The sequence below is a fragment of the Drosophila sulfurigaster genome, chromosome 2L (assembly GCF_023558435.1).
Source record: "Drosophila sulfurigaster albostrigata strain 15112-1811.04 chromosome 2L, ASM2355843v2, whole genome shotgun sequence".
Lineage (NCBI taxonomy): Eukaryota > Metazoa > Arthropoda > Insecta > Diptera > Drosophilidae > Drosophila > Drosophila sulfurigaster.
Genome location: NC_084881.1, coordinates 22,450,528 through 22,477,859, shown reverse-complemented (window position 1 = coordinate 22,477,859; position 27,332 = coordinate 22,450,528). Strand labels below are relative to the sequence as shown.

Genomic DNA, 27,332 nt, shown 5'->3' with positions numbered 1-27,332 from the left:
CTGAACTCTATGAGTTACATGTCAAGTAACTTGTCATAACTTCAAGGGCAGAGTGTGTAGCTAATCCTCTCAGACTTTTTAAAATATCATGCTTGACTTTAACCTTGACACAAGCAACTATAAATAGAAATGCATATAACTAGTATTCATTTCGTTTTCAAAAAGATCTTGATAATTATGGAGCATGTATGTCAAGCTCTTTTTAAATAACTACAACTTATTTTGAGCAGCTTGAGTTCAAAAGCTTTAAACCTATTTTAAAAGTAGTCTTCAGCTTGGCTGGAAAAGTGCTTGAAATGCAAAAATATGTTTGCCTTTGACGCTGAGCCAAGAGCTGAGCCCTTCATCATAATGGCACAAAAGACATCATTTCGCAATTCATCATTATCATCACCTACCCAACAGTCAGCTGCCAGTTGCCAGTTGCATTTCCCATTTCCCCATTTCACATTTCGCATTTCGCTGTTGTGTGTGCTTTGCTGCCATCTTGTAGAGCTCCTCAAAGCTGTCACTCAACAGAGGCACAAACACAGAGCGAGAGAGAGGGAAAGAGCGAGAAATTCGCATATTGCTGGCTGGCTGGTAGAAGTATAAACCTGCTTATAATTACCCTCTAGATTACACATTTTGCCTAACAAGGCCCATTCATTAATGTCATCAAAAAGAGCAACAGAGGCAGAGGCAGAAGCAGAAGCAGAAGTTGATGCCTGAAACTGGGAAGGCAACATCTGAAAATCTGCAACATTTTGTTGACACACCCAACGGGCAGCCAAACGGACCAAACGTTAATGACACCACTCCGACCCCAACGTGAGTTCCTTTTCCCTCGCCCTCTCTTTCCGTCACAAAGTTGCAGTTGTGCAAATGCCATAAAAAGAAAAATAGCAGAGTAAAGCGAAGGAAGCCAACAAAAATAAACAGCAAGAGAAATGGAGAGGCAACCAAGGCAGGACGTGCTTCTACTTCAGCTTCGGTTTTCTTTGGCTGCTGTAGATGCTCTGGCGACACAGCTTTTCAGCATGAGCCAGGAGAACGCAACGGTTTTTATGGGGCACTCTCGTTCACACACTCACACACACACACACTCTACGCTAGTTAAAATTTCCGAAAATTTGCCGCTGCAGGTGTAACCAATTTGTTGGCATTCCACAACGAGCACCGAGCACTCGACTCGCCACTCTTCCCTCTTCTCGTCAGCCACTCCACAGCAAAAAGCACTCGAGAATGTCACACAAAAGTTATAGGACGTCAACAGCATTGTGGCAGCAACACAAACAAACACTCCTCTTCCCTTTCGCCTTCGCCTATCCCCTCTGCACTCGAGGTGCCCCTAATAGATTGCCTCAGCTCTGGCTACGTGATGAGAGCAACCAGAAGTAGCAAGTGTGTCAACTGGACTGCGGCTAACAAGGATATCAGGCTTATCGTCATGTTGATGATCTATTGCCCACATATGTAGCATGCCTTTGCCCCTCCCCTAACCCCTCTCAATCATCCTTGTCTCTTTTCATTGTGTTAACTTTATGATTGCGTGTTTGCGTCTCTTATTGTCCGAGTGCTTCTGCTTCTGCTGTTGCTGTTGCTGTTGTTGTCGACCACATCCTTATGCTGTTGCAATTGCACTCATTGCCATAATCCAAGCATTATTACCCACTCGCCGCCGTTGGCAAGCAAATGCAACATTACACATACGTCCCGTTGGCTGCTAACTTTTATTGCCAGCTGGCAAACGTTAAGTCGGATTTATGCTGATCCTGTCTCCATTCCCCACTCTCCCTCTCGCTCTTTTTCTCTGTCGTTTCTTTTTGTGCTTCTTTTTGTTGTGAGTCTGGCCAGTTTATTGCCTTGGACATACGCTTTTTTTGGCTACTTGCGCCTTAATTGACGTGCACAGTTCGTCGTCGGTTTCAATTTTGAACTTATCATTCCCTCCCCATTCTCTCACTCGCTGTCTCTACCTCTTTCTGTCTGGCGTCGCACATAAAATATATTTATTCTGTACTCGCAGTTGGAAAACAAAAAGTTGTTAGGTTTTTGCTGCAGCTTATCCCAGCACATGTTCTTTGCCCCACCTCACTCCTATCCTCTTCGTTGGCAGTGCTCCATTGCACTGTATTGTATTTTGTGCGCTTTGGTCGAGTCATTCCGTCTAGCCATTTCGTTTTAATGGCCAAAACTAAGTACCTCACACAAACACATATGGCGAGCATTCGAAATGCGAACAAGTTGCCATTCTATTTTGACACATGGTGCAACGCCAAGGAAGCGCAGCGAAATTAAATGAAATGAGAAATGCTGTGAAATACGAGTTGAAGATTAAAGGTCATATGTATATGGCTCAAGAAACCATTGTTTTGAAATATGCTTTTAAACAAAATTATATTCTAAAAAATATACCAAATATATGACAAAATATAGCGAAGGCTATATTTGGTATATCGATATAATTCAACATTATAAAAATATAAAATAGAGTACAACATATAATAGATGATCACCTAAAGCATTTAAGATCCGATTGTAGTTTTTTGCCATGGAAAAGTATTTTCCATGTTAATAAAATGGTATATAGTATGTACATTAAATAAGGCAATTCTCTAAAATAAATTCTTTTCATCAAAATTATTGAAATCAATATTTCGTGCAGCACATTGATATATTATTATATTAAATTATTTTAAACTTTAATTTCAATACATTTTGAATTTGAAGCTTATTAATCGTTTATATATTATAATCAGAGTAAAACATATTAAAAGTTTGAGAGAATTTAAACAGCAAGAAATATTGTTAACTTAACACTTCTCAAATTTATAAGCTTAATTAACTTTTCTCTTAAATCTCCAGTCTTTCAGACAAGTTTTAATCATAAGCTACATAAGTATAAGTATATAAGTATATTTAGTCTGCTTTCTCATTAAGAAGTTTATACGTTCCTCTAAAGAAAATCCAACAGTTTTTTGCTACTTTATAGTTAATCTAAGTAGTTCCAGCTGCACATCAAAGATTACACTTGTCTATCCATTAAAACATTCGCTGAGCACAAAGCACTTGTTCAACAGACAATAAAGACATTGTTAACAAGAATTTCATACTTTACATTAATATTTTTATTGTATTTTTTTTGCAGTTTACAAATTGAAAACATGCATCACGAAATTGTAGTTGGAAAAATGTAAGAAGCCAGATGGAGAAAAAGTAGAACTAATATCACCAGCAACAGCAGCAAAAGAGCGAAACGGATACGAAAAGAGGAAAAGAAAAGAAATAAAACCTAATAATACATCGTAATAATAATAATAAGTGAGAAGGGGACAGTGCAAAGACATTCCCCCCAGTTGGCCAGTGGCCAGTAGAAAAAGAAGAAATACGATTCCGATGCAAGGCACTGCAGAGACTGCATCCTCAATAATGTCGGACAATAAAAGCAACTAAAGAAGCATTCAAGTGCAAAAAAGAAACGCAAGGGGTTCTAGATGAAATGAACAATTGCCGAGCAAACAATGCAAACTAATAAAGCACTAGAGCGAATTTTTTATGCAAATAGCAACAGCAACAGCAACAACAACAACAGCAAGCAAATAAACGACACACAACAGCAGCAGCAGCTAGGAGACGGCAACAACAGCAGCAGCAGCAGTAGAAGCATCAATCAAACGCGCCACGGGGCGTATGATTAACAAAGTTTAAGGAATTTTCTGCAAAATGGAGCGAGAGAAATTGCAAAGTGAAATGTGCCGCAGACGTGATTTAATTAATAAATGCATTAAATATGCAAAGACGACAGCAGCAACAACATCAACATCAACAACAACAACAACATTAACAGCAGCAGCAGCAGCATCAGCAGAAGCTGAAGCAACAGGAGCAGCAACCACTCCACTGACGGCGAATGGTGCAACAACCACTGGACCCACTCTGGAGTTGGCCACGAAGCCATTAACGGACTTGCAACGAAACCACCTGCTAAAGATGCCAACAACTACAGCAACAGCAGCAGCAAGAGCCACAGCAACAAATACAATAGAAAAACCAACAACAAATTGTGCAAACTCAGCAGCAGCAGCAGGAGCAGCAGCAGCTACAACAACAACACATCGCAACGGCATCGTCAGGACATTAAGGACATTAGCAAAGAGCTGGACTGGACAGTCGGGTCCACTGCTATTGACGGTCTGCCTCAGCCTGCTGGTGTGCGGCAGTCAAGCGGGTTTCGCTTGCCTCAGCAATCCGTGTGTATTTGGCGTCTGCATCGATGGCCTGAACAGGTGAGTTTGCCACATGCCACATGCCGCATGCCACAAGCCGCTGCACAAGCAACTTAGTTGCCCTCTTCAAACAAGGCGCTTTTTTCGCTTATTATCGCCAAGCCAATAAACTCCGTTCAACACATTTCGAGTGGCAATAAACTTGCACCACTTGAACGCCAGCAGCAGCATCAGCAGCAGCAGTTGCAGTTGCAGTGGCACTTGCAACGCCAAGCGTCGCCTTCTGTTTGCTTCTCCGCTGCTGGTCATCGATTGCCCATCCACAATCCTCAGCGCCACATATGGCAAACATGTTGATGCTCCTGCTGCAGCTGCCTCTATCCTCCCCTATTTGCTTTTCTATCTGCCCCTATTTGCCTTTTTAAGCATGCCCCCTTTAGCAAATGAGGCCAAGTTGTGCTGCCAGTCGAGTGGGTTGCCCATTAACAAGTGGTTTCATTGGCAGCAGAAACAGCAGCATAAGCTTCACGTTATTAACTTACAGTGTTGTGTTCAAGTCCAAAGTCCAATGCATACACACAGTTAATTATGCAGCTAATCTATCTTAAACTAAGCTTTTTATATTAGCAAATCCATGCATTATTAAGCTTCTAAATAAGTAGAGTTCCACATTATTGAAATATGCATACTATTGAAAAAATTTGCATTGATAGATTGTGAATAATAAGAGCAGAAAATGTTAAGATAGATTGCATAAGCAAAATTAGCGAAAACCGTAGCAATTGAATGGCATAAATCTCTTTTGAAATATATTAATTTTGTTAAGTACTCTAAACTTTTCTATAACAATAACAATAGTTCAAATTTCTATAACTGTGAACTATCAATATTTACATTATTTACATCCAGTTTATACTTCAAATTAGTATTTGAAATTTGCAATTTCTTATACTAGTATTTTCATTTCACGAATTTAAATCACTTTCTCTTCGGTAGAGACATTGAGACAGACCGGAAATCTACTTTATATATGTATATGAAATGTGTTGTCTAGCAGTCACAAATTGGTTTTAGGAGTGAAAGTACAGCATAATAGGCACATATTGCTTTGAAGAGTATCATAAAGCAAAGGCGAAATACCATTTAAAAGATCATCTTTACTTTAAACTTTACATTAGTTAGTTCATTATTATCTACCTAGTCTTTCGAAATAGCCACGCTATTTAGTTGACAATATTTCCGATTTAGTAAAAAAAAAGCAACGTCTTGAAACCATGAAACAATCGAAATTTAATAAAAGGATTTAAAACTTTCAATTTATTAAGCTAGTACTTTAATTTCACGAATTTAAATCACATTATTTTCTGTACCTCAAGTCAAGTTTCAAATCTTTTTATAAATACTTGCATTTATAACCTTGTTTCAAGAGTATCACATAATGAATTAAATTTTTCTTTAGAGTCTTGCATAAGACAAAGGCGTAGAGCCAATTAAAGTATGATCTCGTATTTACTTCAAACTTCAAGTCACCTAGTTCCATATTATCAATTCCCCCCACTGCATTTAAACAACATGCTCAATCCCTCATCTCACGCTAATCTTGTTGCCAACAACATGGCAACGCTCTCGTCCAGCTTATGCGCTGTCATTATGCCACAATTCGCAAAGGCATTACTCGTGTGCGCTCAGTTATTTGTGCGACAGTATATCAATGCACAATGTTGCAAGAACCATCAGTAACGCAGTTGCCACTGCCAACGCTACTTAAGGATATATGAGTGCGAGTTACGCGTATCCTACAGTGTGAATGCCATATGAAGACTATTGCTCAATGCCAATTGCACAAACAAGTGGCAAGATGCTGAAGCGCAGTTGAAACAGCTGCCATTGCATTTGTCTTGGTTTTGTTTTTCTCTCTCTCTCCACTTTGGGAGTTCTGGGCAACATTTATACAACTAAGTAACTGGCATTTTATTTTGCTCGTCTCGCTTGTCGCGATATATGCGACCGCTGAATGTGGCTAGCTCAAAAACCTCTAAACCCCTTAAAATCCCAACGCTCAAGTCAGTCAGACATCGAGTGAGAGATAGAGAGAGAGAGAGAGAGAAAGAGCACAACACACAATCTCACAGCCAGTGAATTTGCTCTATAAAAAGCGTTTACGATATTTTTACGATAAGTTTGCGCAAAGCTGCAAGTCAAATGCGAGACTCCAAATGGCGGAACGGTTGAAATGTTTTCTAGCGCGAATTTCTTGACATAACCGCCAGTTTAGTTTGGTCGAAGGAGCCAAAGGAGCCAAAAGGAGCTCGAGGAGCTGGTAACTGGTAACAACTGGTCGGATAGAAGTTTATGTGTTGCCAAGAAAAATTTATAGCTGCAATTAAATTTAACACGATTTCCATGAGATTTAAACGGATTAAATGAATAGTTTCGCCCATCTTTAAGTTGCCCTTGAGGCAAAAGTTCTGATTATGGATGTGTAAGCAAGAGAGAAAGCGAGTACATTGATATTTTATTGGCTTATCGTGGTTTATGTTCCGACTAGTTTTGTGCAAATATCAGTATTTATGACTCATATCAAAGATGAGCCAAAGTTTAATGATTGCCCATAAAACTGGCACGCGAAATGTGCAAAGTGTAATGTTTAGCAAATTGTTTACAGAGTTAGTCAACATAACAATGGATGGACGGGTTTTTCATAAAAATCGAATTAATGCGATAACAAACAGCTAAAGTTTACGATAGGAAAGGTTGACAACAATTTATGAGCAGCTAAAGGAAGCTTAATAAAATTGAACAAATCCTTAAGATAGCATATGTAAATATGCGCCTCTCTTTGCGCTTCTTATGCAATCAACATGATGACAGCAACACCAGCATCTTTAAGCTTACGTATGTACTTATAAATATACACCTTTCTTTGTGAATCTCATGATGTCAACATGGTGACAACAGCACAAACATCTTTAATAACCAAAGATAAGACGCTCCTTTAAGCAAATTCATTAAGCTGAAACATATTTTCAGCTTCTGATTGAGCAGCTCGATACACTCATGCATTATTGCTGTGCTCAGTTGATGCAGTTGCCATCAACATGATGGACATGACATAGACACGGACATGGTACTTGGTTAGTAGCTAATGCGAGCCCCAAGGCCATTTATCTACTCACTGCAATTGTTTTTGGCAGGACAACAAATCAACAGGCCTCCAGGGTGTAGAAGTCAAGTAGTCAAAGCTAGTAACAAAAGTGTTTTTCTTTACCCTTTCAATGGGCCTCTCATGAGCTTCAGCATGGGCAACAACAAACAAAGCAACGCTCTACCAAAATGCAACGTAATGTAATCCATTATAAAAGAGACAGACGGAAAGAGAGAGAGAGGCTTAAAAAGATAGAAAGAGAGAGAGAGAGAACCCACTATGCAATCCGCCTAAGCTCGTCCGACTACAAAAGTTCTTTAATTAAGCTGTGTACCTGCAAAAGTTATCCAAGCTGCATGAGATGACAGTGAAGCTGGTTACGAGTAGAACAAGAAGAAGACCAAGCTAGAAAATATCTGCCATGTTGAGCCATGTCGGTGACAATCCCCTGACACTTTTGCAGTTCCGTAACTAGTATCTGCCACCGCTGCCGTCGCCGTTGCCGTTGCCGTCACCATTGCCATTTCCGTTTCAATTTCAATTCACTCTTAGTACGAAAAACCAATCCCAAATGGCTACCAAATATTTATTTCCACTACTCAAGCGTAATGTTTCGAGTACGTTGGCCAAGTTTATAGCACTCGCCAGAGCACTGAGCACCAAACTGAGCTCAATCCATATACACATAGTACATATAGTATGTATGTGCATGAACACATTCTTCTATTAGATAAATAGAGTGTATATATTTGTATGACCACACAAAGTGTGGCCCACTTCAATTACTAGCAACGAGTGTAACAATCACACCATGCCACACTGATAAAAAGTTACTTCCACAACACTTGCATATTAATGTGTCAAGAGCTTTGCAAGCACATTGAAGGCTAAAGGCTGATTGTAGTAATTCCACTGACAGATGCATGGCTGTGAAATAAGAGCAGTCGTAAGGATTGAACGTTGGAGGACTAACAAAATACACTTGCCACAGAATAAAATGATGCCATAAATATGGTAGCAATAGTTTAGAATAGTTATTAGCACCTTAACTTAAATCTATTCTTATTAAAGCAGATGTTTCTAACCAAGTTTACAGTCATTTATTTAATAAGTAAATTTAACGCTAAATTGACGACTAATATATGAACACGGTCAGCCATTTGAAGCAATGAAATTGTAGTAAATTTTGTTAAATTAAATCAATCAAAGAAAAACACGTAAGAAAGCTACAGTTGAATGTGCTCGACCACTAGTTATTTTGAATAAAAGCAAAAAAATGCGGGGTTTTTAAATATACCAAATCAATAAATCGCAAAATACATAAAATATATTTAAGGCTATATTTGGTATATATAAATATACATTTAAAATATACCATATGGTGTAAAATACAAAAGATTGTCAGCCAAAGCAACTAAGACCCTTCTACCGTATGGAGAGCGGGTATAATAATTAGGAATATTTTCTATATAAATTTCTCTAATTTTCCGCCAGACTATCCTTTTCATGCCGCTATGTCACTTCCACTTCGAATGAATTCGTTTTTAATAATACTAACATCTTGAAGTTTATTACGTAAACCCGTCAAGTTGAGATGACACTTCTGTGTGGGCTGTTTTTCTCAGTGTGTTACGCCATATTGTGCTATTTGTGAAACTATTTTTATCTAAAACGTTTTCTTGTTACATTTTCCTTTTTTATTCATCTTTTTTGTACTATTTTCTTTTTATGGGTTTGCCTACAACAAAACAAATTTTTTTGTGTTGCTGAACGTTTGATGCATCATTGACACACCGTTGCGCCCACACCACCGCCATCTTCTTCCACGTCCCCGCATGTGTCACGATAACAACACCAACTGCGACAACAACAACAACAACGACTACAACGACAGCTCGTATTCGTGTTACTGCATTGACGGCTACACAGGGATCCAGTGCCAAACGAATTGGGACGAATGCTGGTCGGGACCCTGTCAAAACGGCGGCACATGTGTGGATGGCGTTGCCTACTACAATTGTACGTGTCCGGAAGGATTTTCTGGTAAGTGTGTGCGGTTTATTTTTGCGCTATGCCAACACAGACACAGACACCGACACCGACACAGACTTCAACACAGATACAGCTGATACTCGACTGGTACAACAAATATGTATAGTATATATCCACAGTAAGTACTAAAAGTTGTTGCACAGCCCGCTGAGCAACCACTGTTAAAGTGGGCAGGGCAACGCAACACACACCACGTGCAAAATGTATTTTTATTAAGCAAACGAAAAAAATACATATAAATAGTAGCGAGTGGTGCACAAGCAACGCCCACAGCAGCCACTCCGGGAGCGTTAAGGCTGAGGAGTGCACACACACACACACACACCAAACCGAGATGCCACTAGGTGGGCACAAAACACTCACTCACTCATTCGTACGAGTACTCATACTCATACTCCGACTCTTACTCCTTACTCCTTCGCTGCAAAGCACGCCAAACGTATTTGTAAAATTTGCGGCAAGTCAAGGAACAAAAAAAAAGAAGAAAAACATAATGGACGATGCTTTCTCTTCCTTTCCATGTGTTTTAGTTTTTCTTGCAACATTCGCTCACATGTATCTATTCTTTATTGCAACGCCCGCGCACTGTGGCAAAATGAGAAAATATAGAAACTAAAGAATTTGAACAATAACTTAAATATATATACGAAAAGTGTTTGCAAGTCGACAAGCTAATTACCCTTGATAATTTAGTTTGCAACATATTAAATTTGAAAATAAATATATTTTAAACAAATAAGAAAGTGACACGAAATTCTGTAACGTAAAAAGACACAAGTTTAACTATTGTAACATATTTAAATGTTACAATTTTGTATTCTGTATAGATAAATAAATATGTTAACAATATTTTTTGCAATCACATAATTTAAATTGTATTAAAAAGTTTTCCTAACTTTGCCAATTTATTCATTTATTGAAGTTAATACAATTCATTTGCAGTTCCAAACTGTACATTTAACCATAACAAAACTATTACAATTAAAGTTTTTTTTTTTTGTAAAAGTCAATGTCTAACTCTGAATATTGTATAAAGCAATTATGCTATCAAATTGTTTATGAAAATGTGCAACTTTTGAGCAGCTATCAAAATAATTACTGAACTTTTCAATACAATTTTCGAAGCTGTCAAACTGCACAAGGAAAACATCATGCCCCAAAAACGAAGAAAATGACAAAAAAAAAACAAGTGCAGCTAGCAAATGGTTGAGGAGGTGTCTCAAGAGAGAAGCACAGAGAGGATGGAGGAAGAGCGAAAGCTGGCAAACTAACTTTAATGTTGTCTATTGTGGTAGTCAATGTTGGGTGCTTAACTTGCCACTTGCTACGTGTGAATGCTGCTGGTATGAGTCTCCTTCGACTGTGTGTCCAACCATGTATGAGAGAGCACGATTGTGTGGGTGTTTATCTAAGTGTGTGTGTGTGTGTGTGTGTGTGTTGGCCCAGTATGGGAAGTCTCAGCATGAATGTATCTAATGTTCATCCTTTTGGCTTCGTGTACTTTCCGTCCGTGTTACGTACATATAAACACATTTACTTTTGCTACGTGTGAGAAGGAGCACTTAGCAAAAGGCTCTCCATCTCTCTGTTTGTGTGTGGGTGTATGTGTGTGTGTGTTCAAGAGTTGACTTTATAAAATTTAGTGAAATTTATAGCCATCGTGTAGGTGTTATATGCATTACCCATCAACGCCAACTAATACCGCATACAAATTGCTACAAATTTGTGGTCTAGCAAAACGTTGGCAAAAGTTTATTAAGAGGCATGGCCAGGTCGGAACGGGGCGGGGCGGTGTAGGGCGGATTGAGTAATTGACATACAGATGGGATTAGCAGAGTCTAACGTGTACTATGAAAATAAATGTAAGCTTCAACAATTCGCATAGTTGTCGAATTAGACAAAACACGTGTCAATTAAGGCCATGTTAAGTGAGATTTGCGGTAAGCATAATACAATTTACAACTCGAACGGAAATTGGGTGGCCAATTGAGAGAAGTTCATTACAATACCAGCAAACTCTTAACCAATTTTGTTATATCAAATACGAAATATTACGCATACGCCCCGGTTTATGCAATAATTTCGATTGCTTGCTTAATTTTTGTTCAGCATAACAATTGCATTAAATTACCATGAATAAAAGATTCGTTAAGCGAAAAAACACGTAGCGAAAACATATAGCATTAAGCATAGAAGACGATTAAGACGAGTTTTGATTACTCTAATCGAATTCAATTAGTTAAAGCGAAGCAGTGTTCTCTCTATTATCTAGCGATTATCGATAATTGATTAAATTCAAGAGCTGCTTTAGATTATCTGCATAATTGAATTATTCCATCTTAATGGACAACGGATTTAACTGAAAAACCACAATACCCAATTGAAAGGGTAGACAAAACAAATGAAATTATGCACGGTGTTGTGTTTGCCAGTAATTTTAAGTGGATCAGCGGAAGAGATACAACAAAACCAGAAACTAAGCGTCTGCTCTTTGCAAACTGCGCCACGTTCAAATGTAAATAAAGTACAAAAAAGAAAAAAAAACAGACGACATGAAATATACAAAAATATGCTATCCATCCGTAAAGCCAACAATAAGTATAAAAAGGGAGAAATTTATATAATAAATAGATTTTTTTGCAGACGCGCGAAGCGACGGAAATGAAGCAATAAACTATGCAAAAGTCTGGAAAAATAGAAAGAAAAAAAATATTCGTATTACAGCAAATAAAAAGCAAACGCAAAAATTTCATATATACATATATTTGGAAATGAAAAGCGTCGAATGAATGGGCCTCAAAAAGAGCTACAAAAAGGTAGAAAAAGGAAACAAAGCAAAAATAGTGGAAGAAGCGAAATATAGAAACATGTGCGAGCACTTCACTCAAGTAGGGAACACTGCGAGATACCCTAAGCTGGAATATTTAAAGGAATAAATGCTGAAACTGAAATTTTTATATTTCAACAAATTCCAAGTTAATCATCACATGTTTTTCAAGTCTACAGACGAATACTTCGAGATGCTCTAATGTTGAAATATTAAAGGGACCAAATTCTGAAACTAAACTATTTGTATTTGAAATATTTCCAAGTCAATCATCATCGCTTTTTCGAGAATACTTTGAGAAGGAAATAAATACTGAAATTGAAATGTTTGTATATTAAACATTTCCAAGTCAACTTAGAGAGGAATACTTCCAGATATTATGGTGTAATATTGAAGAGGATGAAAAGGAAATGCTGAGACTGAACTATTTGTGTTTAAAATATTTCCAAGTCAATCATCATCACTATATCGAGCTTACAGGGTATGCAGTGAAGAGTGAACAAGTTCCCCTGGCGTTCTATTAAACCGCGCATTGAGTTTTTGAGGTGCCTTTTACCTTGCAATGCCGAAAAAAGCGAAAAAAAAAGAAAAACAAATAAAAATATAATATGAAGTAAAATTTGCACATTTTTCGCCCCAACATTAAAAAATTTCGAAATGCAAATGAAAATGAAAATGGCGCATGTTGCTGCAAATGCAGCCAACATTCTAATTAATATTTTTAGCTGCTCGCGCGTTGGGTTTTTATGGTCTTTTATATGTGTACATTGCCTTTCAGCTGCATTTCACCTTTTGATGTTTGCATTTCTTTGAGGTGGTCAACTCTCTGGTATCTGCATGTTGGAGATAAAAGCTTATAGCTTTTCCGCCCACCAAAAATGTAGATCATGTAAACAAAAAGATATTTTTGTTTTTTGTATGTTCCACTTACCGAATTTCCTGGTTTCTATCACAAACCGAAAATGGCATTAAGTTAAACCGCATTTAACGTATTTCCTTTGAATCGGTTTGACTTAGATTCCCCGGCTTTGACTTCAACTACTGCTGATAGTTTGATATCTGTAAGTAGATTAAGTATAGAATATATTACGAATACGTTATTGTTAACCTTGGGTAGGTACTAATGCATATAGCATGAGCTGCTTAGGCTCTTTATCACGTGTTAGTCAACTTCGCATCACAACAATGCTTTCCCTAAATCTTCCACTCTAATGGCACACATTTTATCAAACAATCTACAAATACTGCGGCATAACCTTGCTCCCCTTGCCATACACACGCATACGCACTCACACACACACACATCATTCTCCACAATCCAACTGTGAAACCCAACAACAATACCTTTTATCCTGAGCAAAGGCATCGCCTTGGCTGGGCTTTGTACAATCATTGCACCGTTGCCAGCGAGGAGGCCAAAAGGCCAAAGAGCTGAGGGGCATTCAGCGCGAAAACAATGCAAATTGCAGTTGAAGCCATTGCCAGGCCTATTCACATTGAAATTTGCATTTCATATTCAAGTAAAAAACCAAAAAAAAATAAGGTAAAATTCACCAAATCAACAATAAGCATTGCAATCCACAGAAAAATAAAACTTCTCTATTATTTGAACATACTCTTTACATTCTTTAAACTTTCAACTTGTAATTTCAAAAATTTTTAAGTAAGAATTTATTTTAAATTAAAATAAAAATTAAATTAATATAACTCACAAACTAGAATTTAACAAATAAATATTCAAACTTTACATTTACATTTAATTTTTTCGACTACTTCTTTGAATAACTTAATATTCAATTTTAAAAATAATAAAGTTAATTCTTTGAATTTTCTGACTTAACTTAAATTGCATAAATTGGTATATTTATTTACTTTTAATTTACATTTAATTTTTCCTATTACTTTCTGAAGTAACTCATACTACGAATCTACCCATTTAATATTTTATTTGTGCAGTACGTAAAAAAAATGCATTCAAATTGCAGCATTGCAGTTTTTTTCATTTTTTTTAATTTTCTTTTTGTCTACCTTAACTTTGCTGCATACTTTATTTCATTTGCTTGTTTTTATCGTAATTTTCCTGTCGCTTTTTCTGTGCACTATCAGCAGGTGAATATGAATATGAATATGTAAATATGTGCATGATTGGAGCATTGCGAATGGATCTCATACGCTTGTGCATTTTCACGTATTCAATGCGCATTCATTCAATCAAACAAGCATTTGCCTCAGCTGCGCATGCATTCATTGCTTCATTTGCGAACCAACCGATTTTTGTCTTTCTGATGCGTTTTTTATTTTCATTTCTCTCTTTTTTATGTGTGTGCGTTGTTTTTCACCAATCAAAATTTTCCTTTGTGCAATTTTGGGTGCTCACAGGAGGCAGCTTGGAGCGATTGCGCGAATAACAAACTTCATATTGCATTCCCAAAACTCGCCTCCCATTCACCATTTTGGGCCATTAATCATAATCCAGGGTGAGATATTGGAAAGCTTTAAATAGCATCGATTTGGGCAAAGGAAACTTTAAAAATTCATCTAATGGTGATTTATCGAGGGATTCGACCAAAAAACAAATCCAAATTCATTGAATTTCACGTGGCTCGGCGATTTGCATAAATTTTTTATTTCATTTACTCAATTGCCAGGGTGTTTTGGTTAAGCATGAAAGAGACAAGGTATGAGTGAAAGGCAGAAAGAGTGAAAGGAAGCGAGAGTGAAAAAGAGAGAGAGAGTGAGAGAGAGAGAATCGGTAATATGTTAGGCCATACATTAAAATACATTTGTGACCATCCAATTGTCGCCATTTTTGAAGCTAATCAATTGCCTTTTGGGGATTTAGTTTTGGTTCAATCGTTGTTGTTATTTGCATTACAGAGTGTGTGGCGAGCAATAAAATATTCATAATATTGCATATTGATTTTGTAATACAAACTTTTCGAGTTTATTGAACTCTTATGCGCCTGCCTTTGACACACTTCATGCGATAGAGAAAGAGAGAATGTTGTTTATTATTGTGTTTTGGTTTAGCTTTATAATCGAATGTTGCCAGATTTGTGCTGCCCGATGACACTTTGTGTGCACACTATTATGTCTCTGGCTAAATTAGGTTGAAAGTGCACACTGTAAATAACTTTAAATGGGTTCAAAATGAATTTAAATACATATGTTTTAATTATGAAAAATCAATGCCGATAAATACTAATTAATGCCAGGGCATTAGCTAAAGAGTGCTGTAAATTCTTAGTAAAAGTAACCAAGTAATAAAGCTACAGTCGAGTGTGCTCGACCGAGAGATACCCGTCACTTATGTTTAAGAAAAATATACCAAAAATTTACCACAAAAGTACTAAAACAGACCGAAGGATATATTTGGTATATTGAAAATGCATTCAAAATTCCACAAAATATTCCTCTGAAAAATTCATTGAATAGTTGAATATTATAAATTCTACCTAAAGTACATTAATTGCATACTTCGTACTTTGCCACAAACCCTTGCAAAGATGGGCGAGACAGCAAAAGCAGTGAAAAGCTAGCTGGATCAAGTGAAATGCGATTTTCTCACTCATAAATTTTCCCATTGAACTTCAGCACAATACTTTCTAATTTTACGCAACGTTGCAGGCTGCCGATAGAAAATTGTTCACATGCATTTCAATAGGAGAAATGCTGAAGAGCAACGCGACTGGCAAATTCAATAGAAATTGGCAGGCAGTGAGAGAAAAAAAGAGCGAAGAGAAAGAGAGAGAGAGAGATCGAGTAAAAAAATAAAAAGGAAAACGAAATTCCAAGCTAGAAAATATAGTACAAAATTCAATTAATTAAAAGCTGTAAGACTCACACATACAAACACATCTATGTAGGTTAAATGTTGCATACACTCACACACACATTTGTAAGAGTGTGTGGGTGTCGCCCATATGCAGCTACTGTTTCTGCCGCGGCAATCGCCGTGAAAATGAGCTTGGCAGGATTCTTTGGCCCGGCTTGACATTGTCCTGGCAACGCTTGGGGGACTTCCTGCTGCTGCTGCTGTTCGTTGGCACAGCGAAAAAGTGCAATTGAAAGCGCAACAATGCGCACCACAAGACATTCAAGTGGTGAACGAACTCAGAGGCAAACCTCCTCGAACAACCCACCCACCAAAGGATATACGAATTCCAATTGCTTGCCGCTGAGCTGACTGAGTGACATACTTGAATTGATTTAATGGGGTCTCTCTCCCTCTCCCTCCCTCTGCGTACTGGATTGGGTTGCATGACGTATTTTTAGAACCCATCCACAGCAAGCTGTGATTAGTTTCCCACAGATGAGTCAAGTAAAGTGCATTTCATTGCTCACTGTCGCAGCGCATTTAAACGCAGCCCCCGAAAACAGATTGCGGGGATTAAATGCGCATACAAATTGCCAGCTAAGTAAGGTAAACCCAGCTGCAATTCTAAGCCATCAACATTATTAGCACCTGGGGACACAGAGAGAATTGTGAAATTGTTTATTTTAAATTCATAATTTATTCACAGCGCATTGCAGCGCAAGTTTTTCGCACATCAATAATGCTTATTTTGGGAACAGACCATCAAATATTAATAATTGGATTCGAGAGAAAATATGATGGAAATTTAAACAATTGGTTGCATAGTTAAATTTATTATTTAAAACTTATTCGATTCTCGTACAATGCACAGCACACATCGTAAATTTCTAGTCATTTCATCAACACATTTTTCGAATTTTCTTTACAAATATGCTGTGCAGTTTACAAAATGGAATTTTCTTAATTATTATGAAAAAGTGAATTCTTGTTTGCTGTATTTGCAGTCAAATTATGCCATGCTGTGCACTCATTCATTCATCCTACATATGCATTTATTCGTTACTCGTTTGCACTTGCAGCACACTCAAGCACATACTCTCACACACACACACACACACGCACACACACATTCACACAAAAGTCATGCACAAAGAATTGAGCGAAAACTTAAAATGCAAACGAAATGTGCAATATATTCAACTCATGCAATTTTATTTTATATTTTTTGTTATTTGCTTCTTTTGTATATTAAACGATCCCAGATTCGGAATACATAACCAAAAGTTCCCTCGTAGTCCTGCGTCCATAACATAAGTAACAAAGCAAATAAGAAGCACAAAATGTGTGCAGATAAAATTCAAATTTCAATTTGAACATCGACAATATCCACTCGACAGTGGGGAGATGATAGCACATACTATACACAATAGTTCTAGTATATATGGGATATGAACAGTTTCGGAGTTCATGCTTATTGTGATTCTTCTTCGATGCCAAAACAAATGTTCCTACCTTGTTGCACAAATGTTTACAGTTCGTTGCCAGATGGAGGAGCAGAGAGAAGCCAGACGATGTGGCAGCAACTGCTGTAGCTGGAAATTGAAGGGTATATAGTGCATACTAGTTGGAGTATGTTCAAGCACCGGATGCACAAAAGTGACAGAAAAAAGTTTACTTTAAGCGAAGAAAAACACAACTGAAAGTAGTTAAAATACTGATATGCTAAAAGTAAGGGAACAAGTCGTAAATATCTGTATGTTAGCTGAAAGCAAAGGGCATGAGAGTAAAAAATGAACAGAAAAGTTATTCAAACTGATAAACTTTGCAGAGAGAAAGCATAAAGTTGTTCAACATTTACAGCAACATATTTTTGTATTAATAATTGAAAATGTTTCAAAATTGTTGATTGGAAAACAATGTATGCTTTTTTTTATCAATAATTAATGGTGTTAGTGTGACTATTTTTTTTAATTCTTTGAGTGCAAATTCAATAAACTTTTATGCTCTTAAATCCACTCACAAGAATACAATAATTTATTGAAATTTTTTGTTGTAAGCCGCGTCGCTTAAATCCATTTGTAGCCACGCACTTAACAAATCCATTGAGTGTTTATCAATATTTATGCATGTCTGAGCCATGTTCCCACACTTTTTATTCAATCGGAAAGTGCTCTTTGGCCATTGGTTTTTTTATTTTTTATGTTGCATAAAATTTTGATTAATGTTGCATTTTCAAATATTTAGACAGTCTTGCTCTCTGTGAATGGGGGAAACAAATGTTGAAAGCAAAGTCCGGCCGAGAATTGCGTTGTAAATTCACATTTGTAACACAACAAAACGTAGCCGAAAAAGGCATAAATAAAATACGACAGGAGTAAAAAAAAAAAAAAAAATCAAGAGCAATCGAAGTAGAGGGAAACGAAACGGGTTTGAGTGGGCAACCAGTGTCGTCCATTAACCACCAAAAAAATGTGCGTCCAATTCGAAAAATTCATTCATAAAACATGCCGTAGATTGCGGCACGGCCGAGTGCTGAGAGTGAACATTTCCGAACCACCTACTCTGCCCCCTGCCCCTCTCCTCCTCTCCTGCGCCTGAGCACTTACGCTCTGCTGTCCTAGAATTGACCAGACCGAACTAACGGCCTCTGGCCACAGACCCACCGTCAATTCCAACCCATTGCTAGCTCCTGTTCACGCACATGCAGCAATAAAATGAAAATCGATTTTCACTTTAACGACTTCACACATAACAAAAAAAAAACACAGAAAATACAAACCGAAAAAAACAGGGTGAAAAATAAAGTTGAAAAGGCCTCGTGGCAGTCGCTGAAACCACAAACAGAGCAAAAATAGAAGAACATAATGGCGTTGCATGGAGAAAAAAAAAGGTGACCATTGACAAGTCGATGGCTACCTGGCACTCACTGTCCAGTTCCATGCTGCAAGTGGCATCGAAACTAGGTTAAGAATTGTGGGTGACAGCGCGGATGAACGGGGCAAAGGGAATAAGGAAGGTAGCTAGAGAAAGGGAATGGTTAAATGAAGGAGGAGAAAAGGAGCAGCTTAAGGGACAGCTAGTTCAAAAGTTGCAGAGATGTATCTGCCTTGGCCCCTGAGTATTCCCTCTCTCTCTCACTCTCTCTTAGTCTTTCGATCCCTTTTGCACCCATTGGCTGACCACTTTCAGCATTTTCCTTCTGAATTGGAGCGTAATGTGACATTTCATGTTGTGCCTTTGGCAACAAAGGTAAATTCTCATGTTGCACTGCGTTTGCAATGCGGTCTTTGGTTCACACAGAGCACAAACACACACACACACTTACAGAGAGAGCTCCCCTCTTGTGCAACGTGTCGTATGCTCAACATAAAGTGAATTATATTCAAAGCGCTTACTCAAACTCAAAGAGGTGAGCATGCTGTAGAAAACATAACATGGTAATTGGGGGATAAATTAAGTCAAAAGATTAATGAAACTACAAAAGGAATCATTCAAAATTCCTTTTTAATAATATGACTTTTGAAAGCAAAAGTATTAATTAAAGTACTATACTTTATTTATTGACAAAACGTGCACACTTTATCTTGAGTATATTGCAACTCACTCACTTTCGTTCACCGTTCAATTCCGCTGATCGATTTATTTCCGGTCAAACTGCGTGCTATTTTTATTTTAATGCAACCATAAAGTGCAGCACTTCGAAAACTGTTAAATTTAACAGCGACAGTAAATAAAATTGAAATACGAGCATCGCATCACATTCCGTAACATTTCAAGTATGGCTCCATCAAAACATAAAGCAACGGCAGCGGCAACGGCACATAAACAAATTGAATTGCAATGCCACCGAAAACCAGCAACAACGCCTGCTGGATTAATGGATGAGCCCGAGTAGGAGACGGAGTCAGAGTCGAAGCCAGTTGAAGCTTTGCTGCAGGGTGAATGAAATACGAGACTGGACTGTAACATTCATTACTCAGAGCTGATAAATAAGATAACATGTTTTGTTATTTGCGGCTGTTCCAACGCCCACAATCGCTTTAATTTCGTCAAGTCTGAACAGAATTTCAATATGCAATTTCTGCTGAAAAATGCTTGATCAAATGCAATACCATTTGTCTCACTGGAACCACACTTTGTAGTATCTTTTGCCCAGTGAAACATCCAGCCTCAAAGTATGCAACACAAATGTAACACGCATCTTTCTTTGTCGACTTTTGTGGTCTGAGCGAGTATCGAAAGAACTGCGGTTTTCCAAGTCTATTTCTGGTCAGAAGCACACACACACAAGTTGCAACCACACGCACATACTTCTGAGTGCAAAAACAGCCACGTCATTGAGCAAGACAGTGGCTGACATCTGATGAGGAGAGTATAAGTAGCTATTCATAATGTTGACTTGCTCATATCCTGACTAACATAAGTGAAAAGAGAATGGGTAACATAAATAGCAAACAAAAGGTCGCACGTTAGGTGTAAAGATGAGAAAATAGATGGACGCAGAAAAAAGGAAATAAATTCAGTTAAGCAAAGCTCATTAATATTGTAATGTCTTACTGCGAACAAGATAAACAATTGAAAAATAAGCTTCAACTAGCATGAGATCTTTTAATTATTATAAAAGAATTTGTTGTCTTAAATTTAAACTTGTATAAACAGAAAGTAGTAAGTAGTTTATATTAAGTTTTTCCTGTTTCCATAATTTACCTTTTTCCAAACTATTTAAAGTATTCAAGACTTTAAAGTGCACTTCAAGTTAATTAAATATTAAGAGTTAACTACAGGGCATATCATAGTCTATGTAACAAACTCTTGTCCTGTTGGATGCTACTGTTGCTGACGCCAGCTTCAGTTGTTCATTGTGTTGATTTAGTGCTTATGCAAATTTAATATTCGTTCGCCTGTTGGGCGACCTTATACCCCATTTGCATAGACTTACATTACAGTTGCATTATAAACAAAGCACAAAAATACACAGATAGAGACAAACACATACAAAGAGAGTGAGAGAGGGAAGACTAAAGAGCGAAAGAAATACATTATGAGAATGAGTCGACATCTGCATATAGTTACATTTTTATGTCCATCAGCTGCTTGTAAATTTGTGTGTTATTTATGGGACACACGAATGATAAATGCCCCTTCAGCGGCACCTGAGTGCTGTTAACCGTGTTTCGATTGTAGCAGGTAGACATGCCCACATACTACAATGCAACACAATTTTCTGCATTAAATTAAAAAGTTAAACGCATTAATTTAGCAAAAAAAAAAGAAGTGTGGCAGGAATTTGTGTCTTGTGCTGCAGCACACGGTGCAGCAGGCTTTTTGACACTTTTGTTTCGACACTTTGAAGTGCTTTTGAACTTTGTTGCGATGTTTCGTAAGTTTCATACCGTCAGATAGACAGATGCACAGACACTTGGGAGAGATACAAACGTAGGAGTGGGCAAAACTTTGACGCTCAAAAAAGAAACTTTCAAGCATATTTTCTTTTCTTATTCGAGCATTTCTTGAGCAACTTGTTGCCAAACAAAAAGAAAAAAAAAAGAAAACTATATAACTAAAACGCAGCCAGTTGCCAGGCAGACAGGCAGGCAGGCAAATAAATTTCCAAAAAGTTCAGACAAAACATTTCGCTGGCAATAAATTTGCAGCACAAACACATGGAAGTAGCGCAAAAAATCACTCATACGCACTGCTGCCAGTGCCACAAACAACATAAGAATTCTATAGCATACACAATGGGGCGCTCTCACTCTCACTCTATCTCTTTATCGCTCTCTCAGTCTTTCGAGCAGCTCAACCAACTCTGAATGCCTTCCTTCCTGTATGTCTGTCTGTCTTTCTATCCGTCTCTCCGTCACGTCAGTGTCTGGCTGTCTTGTTCTTGCACTTCCTGTCTCATTCCCACTCACGCATTCTGTGCAGTTTTGTTGTTTAGCCGTCAGTTACTGCCGCTGGCAACCACCGACGGAGACTTCTAGTCTTCTTCGCCTTCGTTGTTGAGCACAAAATTGAAAAGTATTTTCAAGCATTGTTTTCGTTATTGTTGCTGTTGCTGTTGTTGCCCTGAGCAACTCTTGAAGAGTCTAACAACTGTGTCATGTCATGCAGTCGTAGTCGTCGTCGTAGTCGAAGTCGTTGTCGTAGTAGCACTATCGAGCAGCCATCAAGTATATATACAACATTCATTATGCAAGCACACATAAATATTTGATCAGAAGCACGCGACTAATCAATTTGGACACCTTTGTCTAGACGTGATTCGATAATCGACCTCAAATTCTATATATTTTGTGTGGTTAAGTACATTTGTCTTCATTGCATGTCTTCAAGACAAGGGAAGATTTTATACATACCGAATGATTGTAGACAAGTTTAAGGGATCTTTCTTAAAGAAGTCATCAAGCAGTAAAAGCTTATTGACAAGTTCAATACTTAGAAATTAATATTCTTATAATATATGGGTAACTAAATTAAATGATTTTTTTAATTTAAAGGAAATAAATTATCTGCAATTATAATAAATATTTAATAAACATTAATATTAAATGAAATAATACATTTATCCAGCATTAATCTATCCACTATTAGGGAAAATTCTGATGAACTGTTCTTATTCTTTCATAGTTTAGAGTATTGCAAATTCGACTAAGCAATTTCCCTTTACTAAAAGATACTCGACAATCATCATCAGTTAGTGTGAGTGTGAGTGTGAGTGTGTGTGTGTGTGTGCTAGTGCATGTTGAGTGTGTACAATGTGTGTTGTGTGTATTGGATGTGTACACATTTGAATTGTTTATATTGCATGCACTGAAATCAGCCCTTGAAGGTTTGTTTTGATTGCCATTGATGCGCTTGTATCGAAAAAGTTGTCAGTGAAAGATGCACAAATAGCAGCAGAATGAGTTTCGAGAGAAAAGTGAGAAAAAGTGAAACAGAGACAGAGACCCAAACGGAGACGGAGAGAGAAAAAACTCTTTCAATGTTTAGTATAATGAAAACCCATTCAATTGCACTTGGATTTTGTGCACTTGTTCCAAGAATTCAAAGAGAAACCAAGGGAAAAAGTCAATAAAGGTTACTAAAACAGAAATGTAACTCCTTTGAATAGCATGCTATACAATATATTGATGTACAACATGGTAAAAGGATTACAAGCTGCCTGTTTTTATAGCTAGACAGCAATTAGAGCTATTCCTTTTGACTGCGCATTGACTTTAATTATTACAGACAGGGCAAATGTAAAATAGCAAAATTAAAATTGAAATTGAAATGCTTTTCACTTTGCATTTGGCATTTAAACTGTATTAAGCAAAAACCGCAAATCAAATAAAATAATATAAATATGGTGCATAACATGTTTGGCTATGTTTGTGAAAGGCCAAAGCTACAACTGGACTATCATAATATTGAATAACAAATATTGAGTTGAGCTGAGGGTAAATAAATATATAATATTATATGTATCATATATAACACAAGTTTTATTTATGATCCATTTGCACGCCACACTCTGGAAAGCGAGACAACTTTAACCCACAAACATAAATTTTTAATTAAAAGGACAGCGCATGTCGCAGAGTGACACAAAAACTGAAAAGAACGGAACAGAACTCAACAGAACTGAAACTGAAAAGACCTGAACAGAACACAACTGAATACTACAAGGCAGAAAGCATTGTGGTCCCATCAATTAACGTCACTTTCTCATCTTTCCATCTCTGTCTGTCTCTCTCTCTCTATCTCTCGCTGGTTGCCCTTTGCTTTCGCTGTTGCTGTTTCCTGGCCATATCATGCGAACGTCAACGCCGAACGAGCAGGGTCAAATTGTGAGGAAAATGTGGACGAATGCATGTCAAATCCATGTCAGAATGGCGGACTGTGCCGCGACCGTAACAATGGCTACACCTGCACCTGCCAGCCGGGCTATCTGGGTGATCACTGTGAGCTGGATGTTGCCGTCTGTGACACGGGTAAGTTCAAGCACAAATCCATTCAATCAAATCACTTGTGTTTTGTGCCCCTGCTATGCCTAAAGGCTTGAAGGGTATTAGGTATGTAGGATTCATATACGTATGTCTGTCTGTCTGTCCGTCCGTATAAATACTGCGATTTAAAAGATTACAAGTGCTGGAATTTTTTCCACAATACACCTTTTTGCCACAGGCAAATCAAATAGGTCTTAAAATTAAAATACTTATTTTTTTTGACGCAACAAATCGAAATATAAATATAAATTATAGACATACGTATTCCAAGAATTATACAAAAATGGCATCTAATTGAAGTGTATCTATCATCATTTTCTTATATTTGTGCTTCATAACTGTGTTAGGGTACTGAGCAAATAATAACTTCAAAGTTATTTCAAAACTATATTATTAGTTACGAAATGGGCTGATTTCCAAATGTAGTCATATCACTTAATAGTATTCTACAAAGTGGATTGCGAAAACCTTAAAGTCAAGCTCAGTTCTTTCCTTATTTCATGAACACTTTGCATCTCCTTTATAAGTATTCTACAAAGTGAATTGCGAGAACCTTGAAGTCAAGCTCAGTTCTTTCCTTGTTTTCTTTTCTCCTTTTATCCGTCTTTTCACCGTCACTTGATCTCTTTCAGGCACCGGTGCACGTTGCCAGCATGGAGGCGAATGCATCGAAGGTCCCGGATTGGAGTTTACGTGCGAGTGTCCAGCCGGTTGGCACGGCCGCATTTGTCAGGAGGAGATCAATGAATGCGCCTCGGCACCTTGTCAAAACGGCGGCGTTTGCGTCGACAAGCTGGCTGCCTATGCCTGTGCCTGCCCCATGGGCTATACGGGCGTCAACTGCGAGGAGGAGATACTTATCTGTGCCGACAATCCCTGCCAGAATAATGCGCTCTGCCTGATGGAGGAGAATGTGCCCACGTGCTATTGTGTGCCCGACTATCACGGCGAGAAATGCGAATACCAATACGACGAATGTCAACTGGGTCCGCGTTGCATGAATGGCGGTGTTTGCATCGATGGCGTCGATACCTTCTCCTGCTCCTGTCCTCCACTACTCACAGGCATGCTCTGCGAGTGTTTGATGGTGGGCGAAGAGTCACTCGACTGCAATTACACCGCGCCAGCAACATCGGCTCCTCCAGCGGTGCCGGCAACGCCAGCACCGCCACCTACTACACTGGCGCCACCGACAGTGCGTCCAGTTACACCGCCAGAGACAACGCTGCCGCCTAGCGCACCACCAGCCGCACCGGCAGCCATTGAAACCACCACAACAGCGCCAGTGCCAGCGGTGCAAACCACAGTAGCTTCCTCGGCTTCGGCTTCCTCCGAGGAGAACTCGGTCGAGTCGCGAGTGACAGCGGCGCCACCGGAGAGCGACAGTCATGTGGTTGTCAACGAACCGACTACACTAAGACCACCACCACCACCACCACCAACTGCACCACAGCCGGAGCCCACAGAAGAGCCACAGCCAGCAGCTGTGCCCACGACCCAACCACCAGCCGTAAGCATTGCATCCAGCTCGTCCTCGTCCGAGGAGAGTCACAGCATCTACACAACGTTGCCGCCATTGCCCGCACCGGGAGTAACTTCCTCTTCAGCGGAATCCTCCTCCGAGGTCGTTACCTCCGAGGAATACACGACAGTGCGACGCTTTGACAGCGACAGCGGCAGCAGCGGCGTCAGCAGTGAGGAAGCCGCCACCACCCCGCGACCCACAGCACCACCTGCACCACCGAGCATCACCATTGCTGTGGATTACGCTTCGTCGAGCAGTTCCGAATCGGTGGAACAGCCTAGTCCACCATTGACCACACCGGGCAGCATTTACGTGCATCATGTGACCACAATCGATACCAGCATCTCGGTGGATTACGCACCACCCACGCCGACTCCCTATTTCCCACCCGAGACCACAGCGCGTGGTATCGAAGAACCATCGGTGGAGGAGACGACACGTCGTCCGTGGAGTGAAGTCCCCACCACAGCGGCGCCATTCTTCACCGATTACCCGGCCGAGGTGCTCATTACCACACATCGCACAAGTGCCGGTCGCTTTACCACAGTGCAACCACCTATTGTGCAAGAGACAACCACAGTACCAGTAGACTATGAACCACCAATGGCGGTGCCAACCACAGCCCAGCCGCCATACATTGTGGTCACAATCGGCGAGGCGAGTCCATTGCCGCCAATCACCACAATGTTGCCACCCGTAGTGACAACGCAACGTTCGGTGGTGCAGACAACCAACCCAACCACTGGCGTACCCTACGAACGGGAACCGAGCACCACACAACTACCGCCGGCCATCACAATGCCAATGCCGGTGGAACTAACAACACCACAACCTATGGTCACCGAGGATCTGCATGCACCGATTGCACCACCGTTGACTACCTTGGAACCTGTGCGGGAAACAACTCTGCCACCGATAGCGGTGGTAACCCTGCCACCCGTAACAGTGGTTACATTACCGCCAGTGACAGTGGTAACCCTGCCACCTTCGCCGATGCCAACAGAACCGCCGCTGCCAAGTCAACCCGCGGCTACGGTGCAACCAACGCCACCTTCAACACAGTCCGCGCAGACGTTGCCACCGCCCACGTCCCCGCTGTATGTGTATAGCACACCTGGGCAGCCAGAGTTGCCAGCACAGACCAAGGCACCCGTCACCGAGAGCAGCAGCAGCGAGGAAACCGATGGCACCAACACAGTGGCAACAGGCGGAGGAGCTGTTGCTCCTGGTGGTGGAGGTGGTGGAGGTGCAGAGGAAAAGTCTGGCGACGTCGATTGCATTAAATTGGGTTGCTACAATGGCGGCACTTGTGTGACCACATCGGAAGGATCTCGGGTAAGTGTGTCCCCATTTCCCCATTCCCCCTGAACCCCTACGCCACTGTCCCTTTTCCAGCAGTAGGTCAGCCTGAAGCCCCAATCGATCGACTTTCAAATGGATTTGTTTGTTCGATGCGTACCCCAAAAAAAAAATAACGAGAAAAAAACATAGAAAGTGGAAAAACAAGCATACAATAACCAAAGTTAGCTACACAATTTTCAACCCCTATTGAGTTGTTAATTGGCCATGGCACAACCCTTGTGGGCTCGACCCCTGTTGCAGTCGCCCCCCGGCTGGGCTCCAGTTTGGCCCATTGTAGGAGCCATTAAATGAGCGTGAACACTCAAATTACCTTGGTAATAGGCAAACAAGACTTACCACAAAACAATAACAAATATTTAATATGATTGATGGCAACACTGTTTAATACCCTGTAATTAACAGGAA

The 27,332-nt window shown here is 39.3% G+C and overlaps 2 protein-coding genes across 2 annotated transcripts in view; one reads left to right on the top strand and one right to left on the bottom strand.

Moving 5' to 3' along the window:
- LOC133848156 (protein eyes shut) overlaps window positions 1-27,332 on the top strand; it is a 63,366-nt gene that overhangs the window by 15,771 nt on the left and 20,263 nt on the right. Inside the window, exons 2-5 of the mRNA XM_062283604.1 lie at window positions 3,131-4,268; window positions 9,248-9,396; window positions 23,873-24,025; window positions 24,673-26,900. Of these exons, the coding sequence (XP_062139588.1) occupies window positions 3,706-4,268; window positions 9,248-9,396; window positions 23,873-24,025; window positions 24,673-26,900 (3,093 nt within the window). The 5' untranslated portion in view covers window positions 3,131-3,705. The remainder of the gene's footprint in view (window positions 1-3,130; window positions 4,269-9,247; window positions 9,397-23,872; window positions 24,026-24,672; window positions 26,901-27,332) is intronic.
- LOC133850729 (MKRN2 opposite strand protein) overlaps window positions 1-27,332 on the bottom strand; it is a 65,905-nt gene that overhangs the window by 19,138 nt on the left and 19,435 nt on the right. Inside the window, exon 2 of the mRNA XM_062286905.1 lies at window positions 13,164-13,291. The gene's annotated coding sequence lies outside the window, so the exon portion shown is untranslated. The remainder of the gene's footprint in view (window positions 1-13,163; window positions 13,292-27,332) is intronic.